We start from the raw sequence: 14,217 nt of genomic DNA, 5'->3' as shown, positions 1-14,217 counted from the left end.
TGAAGAATAAGGAAATCAGTGTCATTAAGAAGGGCCGACCTGGGAATTGGTGCCAACAGGCCTGATGAAAAGCTACCCTCAAGCACCATGTGGACATTGCTCATATTTGTTTTAAGAGGCACACACTGAGATCCAAGATGGCGGACTAGAGGGAGGCTGCATTCCTTGATGCTCTGTAACTCCAGTTTCAAGCAGAGGATACCTGTTTCTTGGTGAGGCAGTTTTTGCTCATAGATCCCCTGCTGTTTACCCCATTTGTCTGCTGTGATCACCTGCAGTCTGCCAGCATATCGACACCTTTTTTGAGTGCAGATTGCTCACTGTCAGGCACCTATCATCCGCCATTTACCTGCCTCTCGCCTATCCATCGCCAGCTGCATGCTGTTGTCTGGAAGTTCATTGTTACAGCACCTGCACATTTGATTACACGTGGCTGTCGCCATTTTGAGACAACAGCCAGGCCCCATAGGACCCCTGGACAGACTGACTGAGCCCCGTCTCCAGGATCCCTCAGCCCAACTGATCACTCCCTGCCTCTGGGGCCCTCACATCGACTGACTGCTCCCTGCCGCCAGGACCCCCAGACCAACTGACTGCGCCCTATCACCGGGACCCCAGACCGACTGATTGCACCCGGCCTCGAGGATCCCACAACCACACCAAACACATCTGACCTGCAGGACCCCTGCCTGACCAACCACTCCCCGCCTCCAGGACCTCCAGCTGACCACATCCACACCCTAAGCTGCAACTCCCCATTTGCCAACACATTTGGGAGCCAGAGCGACCATTTGGATAATCTTTAGGTGGGGCAAATCCCATCCTGAGAAGCCTGCTGGAGGATTGAAGCTCATTGTCAGGTACCTCTCATGCATCAGGCTACTGAAAACTGGGAGGTTTCATTACTATATGACTATTATACTGTAGATTTTGTTTTTTTCTCCTTATTGAAAAATTTTAAGTTTTTATTTCTTTACTTTTCTTGCTCTCTTTTCCTTTTGTTTACCTGTTCCCTCAGAGTCTTTTTCTCCCTTTTTTGCATGCTAACATCCAATTTCTTTTGATTACACTCTTACCCTTTCTATTATCTAGAACTTCTATATACTTTTTCTTATCCAATTAACAGCTACATTCTACATCCCTCTGCATCCTCTTTGTCCTCCATTAGAAACTCCAGACTTTATTGCAAATCTGTTTGTTTTACTGAATATAATATTTGAACTCATTCTGTTTATTATGACAATATTGTTATTGTCCTCATAGGGGCTATTTGGTCTAGGATTGCATAGTGTCTGAATTGGGCACTGCTAATATTGATCTCCCCTTAAAAAAAGGGTTTTGGAAACCTATAGGGCCACTATAAGCCTATAGGGGGAAATCTGCAATACCCCAGATCTGCACTGCTAGAGGGGAAGATAAACAAACAACATGGAAAAACAAGGGAAGAAAATGATCCAAACAAATCTAGATTCTATATTAATAGAATCCAATGACAGTATGGTAGAAGAAATGTCAGAAAAAGACTTCAGATTATACATGATTAAGATGATTTGTGAAGCAAAGGATGAGATAAGAGAACAAATGCAGGCAATGAATGATAATACCAATAAGCTGAAGGAGCAACTGCAGGAAGCAAAAGATCATTTCAACAAAGAGATAGAGATTCTCAAAAAAACAAACAAACAGAAATCCTTGAAATGACGGAAACAATAAACCAAATAAAAAACTCAATGGAAGCATCACCCAAAGACTAGACCACTTGGAAGACAGAACCTCAGACAATGAAGACAAAATATGTAATCTTGAAAATACAGTTGCCCAAATAGAGAAGATGGTAATAAATCATGAACAGAATCTCCAAGAACTATGGGACATCATGAAAAGACCAAATTTAAGAATTATTGGGATTGAGGAAGGCACAGAGATACAAACCAAAGGAATGAACAACCTATTCAATGAAATAATATCAGAAAATTTCCCAAACCTGAAGAATGAAATGGAAAATCAAATACAAGAGGCTTACAGAACGCCAAATGCACAAAATCACAACAGATCCACACCAAGGCACATTATAATGAAAATGCCTAACATTCAAAATAAAGATAGGAATTTGAAGACTGTGAGAGAAAAGCACTGATTACATATTGGGGGAAACCAATATGGATAGCAGCAGACTTCTCAACCCAGATTCTAAAAGCTAGAAGGGCCTGGAACAACATATTTCAAGCTCTGAATGAACATACTTGCCAACCAAGAATCCTATACCCAACAAAACTAACCTTCAGATTTGAAGATGAAATAATATCCTTCCACGATAAACAAAAGTTAAAAGAATTTACAAATAGAAAGCCTGCACAACAAAGTGTTCTCAACAAAATACTCCATGAGGAGGAAATGAAAAACAACAATGTAGGTCAGAAAATGGAGGAACTACCTTAGAGAAAAACCACTCAAAGGAGAAACCAAGCCAACTTAAAAACCAAAAATAAGCCTGAATGACTGGGAATACAAATCATATCTCAATAATAACCCTGAATGTTAATGGCCTAAACTCATCAATCAAAAGACATAGACTGGCAGAATGGATTAAAAAGAAAGTCTCTTGCCTGCAAGTGACTCATCTCATAGAAAAAGATATCCACAGACTAAAGGTGAAAGGATGGGAAAAAACCTACCACGCGCATGGACTCAGTAAAAAAGCAGGGGTTTCCATCCTTATATCACATAAAGTGGACTTCAAGCCAAAGTTAGTCAGAAGGGATAAAGAAGGACATTTCATACTGCTTAATGGAACCATAAATCAGGAAGACATAATGATAGTAAATATTTATGCCCCAAACAATGGTGCATCCCTGTACATCAAACAAATCCTTCTCAATTTCAGGAATCAAATAGACCACAACACAATAATTCTGGGTGTTTTTAATGTGCCACTGTCACCTCTAGATAGATCTTCCAAACAAAAACCAACCAAAGAAACCATAGAACTCAATAACACAATCAGTAACCTAGACTTAATAGACATATATAGAATATTCCATCCATCAACAAGCGGATTCACTTTCTTCTCAGCAGCACATGGAACCTTCTCGAAAATAGACCATATGTTATGCCACAAAGCAGCCCTTAGGAAATGCAAAAAAATAGAGATACTGCCTTTTGTTCTATCAGATCATAATGAACTGAGAGTAGAAATCAATGACAAAATAAAAAACAGAAATTACCCCAACACCTGAAGACTAAATAATATGGTATTGAATGAAACATGGATAACAGAAAACATCAGGGAGAGATAAAAAAATTCTTAGAGGTTAATGAGAACGATGATACAACATATCAAAATCTCTGGGACACTATGAAAGCGGTACTAAGAGGAAAATTCATTGTATGGAGCGCATTCCAGAAAAGAATGAAAAGTCAACAACTAAATGACCTAACATTACCGCTCAAAACCCTAGAAAAAGAAGAACAGAATAACAGCAAACATAGTAGAAGACAGGAAATAATTAAAATCAGAGCTGAAATCAATGAAATTGAAACAAAAGAAACAATTCCACAAATTGACAAAACAAAAAGTTGGTTCTTTGAAAAAGTAAACAAAATAGACAAACCCTTAGCCACACTATAAAGAGTAGGAGAGAGAAAACTCAAATTACTAAAATTCATGATGATAAAGGAAATATCACGACAGACACCACTGAAATACATGACATAATGAGAAGATACTTTGAAAATCTGTATTCCAACAAAATAGAAACCACCGAAGACATTGAGAAATTTCTAGAGACAGATGCTTCTCCCAAACTGAACCAGGAAGACCTACACAATTTAAACAGATCAATATCAAGTAATGAAATGGAAGAATCCATTAAAAACCTACCATCCAAGAAAAGCCCAGGACCAGACGAATTCTCAGCTGAGTTCTACAGGACCTTCAAAGAAGAACTCATACCAATACTTCTCAAACTATTCCAGGAAATAGAAAAGAAGGGTACCCTACCAAACTCATTCTATGAAGCTGATATCACCCTCATACCCAAACCAGGCAAAGACACAACAAGGAAAGAAAATTTTAGACTAATATCCTTGATGAATATAGATGCAAAGATCCTTAACAAAATATTGGCAAACTGTATGCAAAAACATATTAAGAAAATCGTGCACCACAATCAAGTGGGGTTCATCTCTGGAATGCAAGGAGGGTTTAACATCAGTAAATCAATAAACATAATCCATCCTGTCAATAGACTTAAGGATCAGAATCATATGGTTATTTCAATTGATGCAGAATAAGTGTTCGACAAAATACAACACCCCTTCATGCTCAAAACACTAGAAAAAATAGGGAGTAGGAACATACCTGAACATTGTAAAGGCTACTTATGCTAAGCCCATGGCCAACATCATTCTTACTGGAGAAAAACTGAAACCATTCCCTTTAAAAATGGGAATAAGACAGGGATGTCCTCTTTCACCACTTCTATTCAACATTGTCCTTGAAATACTAGTCAGACCAATTAGGCAGACTAAAGAAATTAAAGGGATACGAATAGGAAAAGAGGAACTTAAGCTGTCACTATTTGCCGATGACATGATTCTATAATTAGAGGATCCAAAAAACTCCTCCAGAAAACTTCTAGACCTCATCAATGAATTCAACAAAATAGCAGGCTATAAAATCAACACGCATAAATCTAAAGGATTTTTATATGCAAGCGATGAGACATCTGAAAGGGAAATGAGGAAAACAACTCCATTTGCAATAGCCTCAAAAAAAAAAGAAAATACTTGGATATCAATCTAACGAAAGAGATAAAAGATCTCTAGAATGAAAACTACAAAACATTGAAGAAAGAAATTGAGGAAGACCTTAGAAGATGGAAAGATCTCCCATGTTCTTAGATAGGCAGAATTAATATTGTCAAAACGGCCATACTACCAAAAGTGCTATACAGATTCAATGCAATTCCAATTAAAATCCCAATGGTGTACCTTACAGAAATGGAGCAAGCAATCATGAAATTCATCTGGAAGAATAAGAAACCCAGAATAACTAAAGCAATCCTTAGCAGGGAGAATGAAACAGGGGGTATCTCAATACCAAATCTTCAACTCTACTACAAAGCAATAGTAACGAAAATGGCATGGTATTGGTACCAAAATAGACAGGTAGATCAATGGTACAGAATAGAGGACACAGACACAAAACCACATAAATATAATTTTCTCATACCAGATAAAGGGGTCAAAAATATGCAATGGAGAAAAGATAGCCTCTTTCAACAAATGGTGCTGGGAAAACTGGAAATCCATATGCAACAAAATGAAACTAAACCCCTATCTCTCACCCTGCACAAAAATCAACTCATAATGGATCAAGGACCATGAAATCAGACCAGAGACCCTGCATCTTATAGAAGAAAAAGTAGGTCCAAATCTTCAACTTGTTGGCTTACGATCTGACTTCCTTAATAGGATTCTCATAGCACAAGAAATAAAAGCAAGAATCAATAACTGGGATAGATTCAAACAAAATAGCTTTCTCTCAGCAATGGAAACCATCAGCAATGCAAAGAGAGAGCCTACAGAGTAGGAGAAAATCTTTTCCACTCATACTTCAGATAGAGCACTAATGTCCAGAATTTATAAAGAACTCAAAAAACTCTACACCAAAAATACAACTAACCCAATCAACAAATGGGCTAAGGATATGAAGAGACACTTCACAGAAGAAGATCTACAAGCAATCAACAAACATATGAAAAAATGTTCACCATCTTTAGTAATAAGAGAAATGCAAATCAAAACTACCCTAAGATTCCATCTCACCCCAATTAGAATGGTGATTATCAAGAATACAAGCAACAACAGGTGTTGGCGAGGATGTGGGGAAAAAGGTACACTCATACATTGTTGGTGGGGCTACAAATTAGTTCAGTCATTCTGGAAAGCAGTGTGGAAATTCCTTAGAAAACTTTGAATGGAACCACCATTTGACCCAGCTATCCCACTCCTTGGCCTATACCCAAAGGACTTAAAATCAGCATACTACAGAGATACAGCCACATCAATGTTCATAGCTGCTCAATTCACAATAGCCAGATTGTGGAAAGAACCTAGATGTCCCTCAACTGATGAATGGATATAGAAACTGTGGTATATATATACAATGGAATATTACTCTGCTATAAAGAATAATAAAATTATGGCATTTTCAGGCAAATGGATGAAATTGGAGAATATCATGCTAAGTGAGATAAGCCAATCTCAAAAAACCAAAGCATGAATGATCTCGCTGATAAGCAGATGATGACACATAATGGGAGGTGGGAGGGGGGCAAGAATGGAGAAAGGAGGGACTGTATAGAGGGAAAAGAGGGAGGGGTGGGGGGAATGAAAAAATAACAGAATGAATCAAACACCATTACCCTATGTAAATGTATGATTATGCAAATGGTATGCTGTTACTCCATGTACAAACCGAAACAACATGTATCCCATTTGTTTACAATAAAAAATAAATTAAAAAAAAAAAAAAAGAGGCACAAACTGAGTCGCTCCCAGATTTTCCCTTCATTAGACCTCTCTTCCCCCTTGTACAAAAGGCAAGAGCTCTCAAAATGTTACTGTAGCTATTTTGTCATATGCTAGCAAATCAATAAAATTAATATTTTTCTTTGCCTCAAAACTTCCTCAACAAATGTGGTGGCCCATGCCTGTAGTCTCACCAATTCTGGATGTTTTGTAAGGAGGATTACAAGTTTGAGGTCAGCAAGCAACTTAGCAAAGTCCTAAGTAACTTATTGAGACTCTATCAGAATAAGAAGATTACAAAAGGGGTGTGGGCTAGGGATGTAACTCAGTCATTAAGTACCCCCAACAAATACCAAACTTTCATTAACAAATATTTTTCAGATGAAAAAAAATAGATTCAACATAAAAATTCCTCAACTGTTCTTAACAGTACAATGGGGATGAGACTACTCACTCCTCTGACCCTTGTGAGATAACATTGCCCATTGCTGTCTAGCATGGAGCCCAGTGCCTCACTTTACCGTAGTAAAGTAGTGCTTTACCGTATATGAATAATGATGAGAACCCTGAGGTCTGGGATGTTTAGGATTTATGTTCAGAACATGATGCAGCTGTTTAAAATGGCATCATGGAATGAGAGTTTTAAGGACCCATTATGACTGACATTAGAAAGGATCATAACAGTGATGTAAGTGCTTTCCATATGACAGTGAGGAACAACTGATTTCCGTCCATCTATCCTACACTCCCAAGTGACACAAACACCAAAATTGAGAAGCTGGTTCTCAAACCACCCAAGAAAACAGGCTAACTGGATGATTTCAAAATTAAAAAATCTCTGCATAAAATACATCATGAATTAGTGAAAAGAAGCCCACAGAATCACATAAAATATGTGTAAGTCATATATCTGAAAGGGATGAAAATCCATACATATAAAGCACTCTAATCATCATCAAAACCAAAACATCCCAAAACCAAACACTGCAATTTTAAAATTTGCAAAGTACTTAAAACAAATATTTCTTCACAGATACTGAGGATCTGTTATTTTAAAAAAGAAAAAAATAGTAAGTTTTTGTGAGAATGTGAAGAAATTGGAATTGTGTGTGCAGCTGGTAAGAACGCAAAATGCCATAGAACAGTTATTGGCAGGACTTTAAAAAAATTAACAAACCTGCCACATGATCCAACAATTCTACTGCTGATATGTGCCCCAAATCACTGTTGAAAGAAGGATTCAAACAGGTGTGCGTACACCCATAGCAGCATCGCCAAAAGGTGTGAGCAACCCAGATTTTCAGCAATGGATGAGTGGATAAATAAAATGCAGTTTATACACATATACTATTTAGCCTTAAAAAAGGAAGGAAATTACACGTGCTACAACTTGGAAGAAACTTGAGTTCTTTATGCTTAGGAAAATAAGGCAGTCATGAAAAGACAAGTGCTGTCTGACTTCACATTTGTGAGGTTCCTGGAATGGCCACATTCAGAGACAGAAATTTGCAGATGGCTGCAGAGGTGGCAGTGGTGGGTGTGGGTAGTTACTCTGAGGTGAGCTGAAGATTCCCTCTGAGAAGATAAAGAAAAGGTCTGGAGTTGGATGGTGGTGACAATGTGAATGTCCTTCATGGCACCGTACTTAAATATTGGATAGGATGTGCATGTGATGTGTGTAACTGACCACCATACACACATGTACACGTGGGAAACCGAAAAGTAACTCTTCAATTTCAATACACTAACTGATCCTGCCCCATGATGAAACAGCTGTGTTTACCCTATGTTGTCATAAATTTCAAATTCTTAATGGATGCTCATAAGCTTAAATAAAATGACAGTGTTTTCTAAAAGGTGAGATTCAAATTTACTTACCTATGTTGGATTTCAGAAGAAACAAACTTCAGAACATACAAGAAGACACCTATGCACAGTCCCATAAGCAATGTGCCAACTGTCTTTTCAAAGAGAAAAATGAAAATTAGAAGGAGAGAGATTCAATTACAAGCAAAACTTTTTTACTACCTAATCAAATCTCTCCACTGAAATACACACTTTAAATGGATTGAGCGGTGCCACTGAGGAATTATCAAACAGTGATTATTATTAGAACACTTTCTAAATTAAATTGAAATTGTAACGATTTTGTATTTTGGATACTGACAGGACAAAAGAGCAGGTCACCAGACAAGTTAACGTTATTTGTAGTGTCCACCAGGCATTGTCCCCAAATACCACATGGTTTAGCAGAGTGAGGAAGGCATCTGAGGACAATGTTTTGGGAACAAACTCAGAATTTTGACTTGAACTAAATTCTCAACTTTCATGCCAGTGAATGAGCACAGCTTTCTACTTCAAGGTGTTCAAGTTAAAACAGGATAACTTTGCTCTAATTGTGAGAAATAAATGAAATTTCAGGGCAGTGGTTGTAGCTAAGCAGTAGAATGCTTGCCTAGCATGTGCCAGACCTTGGGTTTGATCCACAACACTGAAAAATGAAGAGACAGGTAAAATTTTAATACCACTCTCAAATTCTAACAATGGAATTTAAAATGATAAGGAAGTAGTGATACGCTCTCCTCTAGCCTGTGAAGAATCCCCACTGCACAGGAAAAAGTGCACTGTCACTTTTTTTATACAAGATTCAGAACCCTACATCAGAGTCAGGCACAGTGGCACATGCTGTAATCCCAGTGACTCAGGAGACTGAGGCAGGAGCAATGCAAGTTCAAGGTCAGTCTCAGCACCTTAACTAGGACCTAAGCACCTTAGCTAGACCTTGTCTCAAAATAAAATTTAAAAAGGTATGGGAGGTGTCTCAATGATAAAGTCCCTGTGTTAAATCCCCAGTACCGCCAAGAGGAATGGAATGGTGCATGCATATAATCCCAGTTGCTCCAGAGGTTGAGGCAGGAGGATTGGGAGTTCAAAGTCAGCCTCAGCAAAAGCGTGGTGCTACTAAGCAACTCAATGAGACCCTGTCTCTAAATAAAATACAAAATAGGACTGACGATGTGGCTCAATGGTTGAGTGCCCCTGAGTTCAATCCCTCTATGAAAACAAACAAACAAACAAGAAAAAAAAATTCCCAGTACCTAAAAAGGGAAAGAAAAACAACAACAACAACAAAACCCTATAGCAAGGATCAGTATACTATGGCCCAAAGGCCAAAAATGGTCAGCCACTAATCTGGTTAAGCCCAGAAGCTAAGAATGGTTTTCCATTTATTTTCAATACTTGGAGAGGGTGGGAAGATCAAGAATAATATTTCTTTCAATATGACAAATAAAGATCATTGGATCACTGCCATGTTCATTTGCTCATGTATTAGTGTGGCTGCTTTTATAATGAAGTGGCAGAGCTGACTTTGTGAGGTCCTGAAAGCCTGAAATATTTACCTTTCCAGCATTTACCAAAAATGGTTTGCCTACATCTAATCTAACATTTCAACATTTAAAACCTGAACAAGAGCTGTCCCACTAAGCTCAGGGAACTACAAGACTCTACCCTTATTCTAGAGACTGCTGCTTCTCTGAACATTGCTGGAATTGCTTTTGTGGAAAGGAGTTCACTGAAGAGACAAGTAGGCTGAATGTGTGCCCTAGAGGCTCTGGGCCTGCTGTTCGAATCTTAAGGAAGCCAAGATCCAAACACGGAAAAATCCTGTGTTCCGATAATGACTTGCCAAGAACTGCCATATATTTCTTGGATAAGACCCGAATAAATCAGTTTTAGAGACAAGTAAGAAAAGCCTAATGAATAAATCACTCTAAAGAATCAACTTATTAAAGTATCTCCCAGTTGATCACTGGGCTACCAAAGTTAATGCATCTGATCAAACCAACATTTTTACAAATCATGTTAAGTCTATTATCTAGGAATAAAATATTGCCCTTGGACAACAGGACACAAAAGTGCTTGAGAGAAATGCCAAAACAGAAGGACCAAAGTAGTTTGAAACAATGAACACCATGACTGAAATGAGGATGCAGGCTCTCAGACGCATTTGGAAAGCAACAATACTTAAATATGAAAACTCTGGTACTCATGCTGAGAAGTCAGTCCATTAAAGCAAACAACATGCCATATCATAATACTCCACAGAAATACAATGCTTGATAATAAAAATAATAAATCAAAATAACCAGCTAAATTGATTTCTCTATAAATGATGGATAAATGAACTGGTAGAACCAGTATTTTGTGTGACATAGGCATTAAGATTAACTAAAAAAATGGGCTGGGGATGTATCCCAATGGCACAGCACTGGCCTAGCATGTATCAAATTCTGGGTTCAATCCTCAGGAGTGCAAAAAAAAAATGTGTGTGTGTATATATGCACAAATATATATATATATATATATATATATATATATATATATATATATATACATACATATATATAAATCTTGAAGAGTGCTAACTAACACCCACTACAGATTTGATCAAAAGGAGCAAAGAACATCATCACATCTTATTTAAGGGAGTTAACCCCACCATGAATACGCTTGTTAAATCTGGTAACTTCCTGTGCACAAACTGCACATTCTTTGATTTTTATATTGCTTTGCCAAGATTAGAATCTCTCAATGAGGAGAGTCAATCATAAGGAACAACATTCTGCCTACAGACTCTTCCCTCAGACAGTGGATGGAACCAACCACCTTCAGGAATAAAAATGACAGTAGGTTCCTTCAACACCTGATTTCAAAGGCAAACAATTCCTCTTCTGCCTACCTCCAGTCCTCTCCTCTTTCATTTCCACATTTTCATTCATTAAACCTTCTGCATAATTCATTCTGACATCTCAAATGCTCTCTATTTTCTTTATTTGGCTAACATTTCCCTCCACTCATAAGGAAAAAAGATCCATGCACGCAGATGGATCTTATCTAAGGAAGCCAAGATCCAAACACAGAAAAATCCTGTGTTCCGATAATGACTTGCCAAGAACTGCCACTTATAAATCAGTTTTAGAGACAAGTAAGAAAAGCCTAATGAATAAATCACTCTAAAGAATCAACTTATTAAAGTATCTCCCAGTTGATCACTGGGCTACCAAAGTTAATGCACCTGATCAAATCAACATTTTTACAAATCATGTCAAGTCTATTATCTAGGAACAAAAAATTTTTATTTTTGCCCATTTCATTCACTACTGTAGTAGAGACTTCAAATGGAACACATGATATTGGAAGATAATTTTTGAATGAATCAATAAATGATAGTGGACAGCTGCTAGAAAGTGCCATATGAATGATATTGTTTTCACTATACATTTTTTAAAATAAAATTTTGACTAAGATTATTCATTCTAATGTGTGTATATCATCATCATTTTTGAGTTATACAGTCCAGAAAACCACTTAAAGAGCCTTACATGAATAAGAAGTTAATTGCTTTTTACCTGCTGTGTTTCTCAACTTTTACCACTTTGACCAAATAATTGTCAAAATCAAGAAAAAAGCTGTTATGGCTTGGGTGTGAGGTGTTCCCCAAAAGCTCCTATAATAATGCAGGAATATACAGATATAAATGATTGAATTGTGAGAGTTGTAACCTAATGGAAAGACTGAGTGGTAACTGCAGGCAAGTGAGATGTGCCTGAAAGAGATGATTCACTGGGGACAGAGAAGAATGTGCCCGCAAAATCATTGTTCTGTGGCCCCTTCTCTCTTTCTCTCTGCTTCTGGACACACCATGAGCTGGGCAGCCTTTTGTGCTGTCAGGTATACTGGTCACAGCAACACGGAAACCAAATAAAACAAGAGATAGATTTATTTGGGCTCATAAATATACAGACGTCAGGTCACAGTCTGCTGGGTAAGTTGTTTTGGGAGTAAGATGAGGCAGAACATCATGGCATGTGGGTGTGGTGGAGGAAATCTACTTACCTCATGGCAGCCAGGAAACAGAGAGCAAGGAAGAGGTCAGGAACAAGATAAACCCTCCAAGGCATGCAACAGTGACCTACTTCCTCCCACTAGGCCCTGACTGGTACAGTTGACATTACTGCCCAAGAAAGTCATCAAATTATGAATCCACCAATGGATCAATCCTTTCATGTTGTCAAATGATACAGCCACTTCCAAGAGCCCCACCTCTGAACATTTCTCCTTTGGAGACCAGCCTTCAACCATGAGTCTTTAGGGGACTATTCATATCCAATCCAATACACTAGATTGATGGGCTCTTTCTAAATGCCAAATAGAGTGGGAATGACAAATGGAACGATGGGTAGAAGAGAAAATGTTCCTGAATAACTCCATAGTAGAAACAAATTGCTCCCACATGGGTGTTTCACAGCATGATTGAAAAAATCTGTCACTTACCTCATTTGTCCATTCCTCGTAATTACCCACAAAGTTCTGGATTGAACGCCAGGTGAGGCTAAAGAGCTGATGATAGCAGGAGATGACACAGGGAATCTCCTTCCTCTCTAAGCGCCTCTTATTCTCATCCCTTGAGCGTTCATCCAGTTCAGTTTTTGTGTCATTGTAGAAAGTGGACTTGGCAAAATTATCAGCTAATGCTTTTATCTCTGAATCATCTGTCCTTGAAGACATTTCATTTTTGCTACCTTTGGAATGAAAGTAGGTAACAGGCCACAGATTACTACATAGAATACTAAGTCACTATTAACAGATTACTATAGATTTCACAAGGTTTTTTGTGATCTCTTATTTGTATGACTCCTACATTCAAACCTTGAGTACAAAAAATAATTAGCATGCTCATTCATAAATTAATAAAGATAGCCACAGCATTCAATAACAGCAATATCTACTTGTTCATCACATTAACATGTAAATTCCCAAAGTCATGTTTAATGAGACACCACATTGCTAAACCTCAGCTAAATTAATTGGTCCAAAATATGTAAATGTGAAAGGTTCACATACCTTCATGGTATTCTGACTCTCTCTTTATTACACCATGAAAGAAATCCAGGAACAATTCTGCAGGATTACTGTAGAATTCACAAGGAAAACCTACAAAATTAGACATCCCAAGAAATCAAACAGATAGTCTTGGAAAATAAAGACTCACTTGCAGAGGATGCTGGAGGTGAGGCTATGGAAGACAGACTCAACAACTTTTTCCTCATCTTCTGGCTCTCTTGTCCTCTCACTGATTATCCTTTCCTTATTTATTCAACCACAACATTTTCAACAACTATCTGTCTCCCAGTCAAAACAACAACAAATTGCAGACCATTCTTGGACTGTCCAGACCATCTTACACTAGTCCTTACCTCTCATGGATCTTCAAACCCCAAACAGCTATCAAGATGTTCACATGCTTATCAATACCTCTTCAAAAATCTAACTGTAGGTTCAAGAAAAGGTATTAAGTTTCTGGGGGCACTGTGCTCTCTGAGTTCATCTAGAGAATGCTGGAACAGCAGTAGCCATGTCACCAGAGATTGCTTTGCAACCTACTAAATTCAGAGATCCCAATTATCCTCTTTCAAGCTGTCATAATTCCAAATAGACAACAAATTCCCAGAGCAGCATTATCTAGAGAACATTCCACCACAGTACACCTGAGTTCTAGCCTCAACTTCCTGTGGCACAATCATTTAAACTTGGCCTGAGCTCTGATACTTTAGTTCATGTTCCCTAGACTCCCCAACTTACGTGTGTTTGTTGCTTTTTTAAGTGACAGATTTAATTTAA

The 14,217-nt window shown here is 37.9% G+C and overlaps 1 protein-coding gene across 1 annotated transcript in view; it reads right to left on the bottom strand.

Moving 5' to 3' along the window:
• Positions 1-14,217, bottom strand: part of LOC124975826 (broad substrate specificity ATP-binding cassette transporter ABCG2-like) — a gene marked incomplete at its 5' end in the record, with an annotated part of 41,801 nt that overhangs the window by 5,493 nt on the left and 22,091 nt on the right. Inside the window, 3 exons of the mRNA XM_047538339.1 lie at positions 8,413-8,495; positions 12,871-13,118; positions 13,441-13,530. Of these exons, the coding sequence (XP_047394295.1) occupies positions 8,413-8,495; positions 12,871-13,118; positions 13,441-13,530 (421 nt within the window). The remainder of the gene's footprint in view (positions 1-8,412; positions 8,496-12,870; positions 13,119-13,440; positions 13,531-14,217) is intronic.

This window comes from Sciurus carolinensis, unplaced genomic scaffold, assembly GCF_902686445.1.
Source record: "Sciurus carolinensis unplaced genomic scaffold, mSciCar1.2, whole genome shotgun sequence".
Taxonomy (NCBI): domain Eukaryota; kingdom Metazoa; phylum Chordata; class Mammalia; order Rodentia; family Sciuridae; genus Sciurus; species Sciurus carolinensis.
The sequence above is the reverse complement of the archived record's forward strand: the minus strand, read 5'-3'. Positions and strand labels throughout refer to the sequence as shown.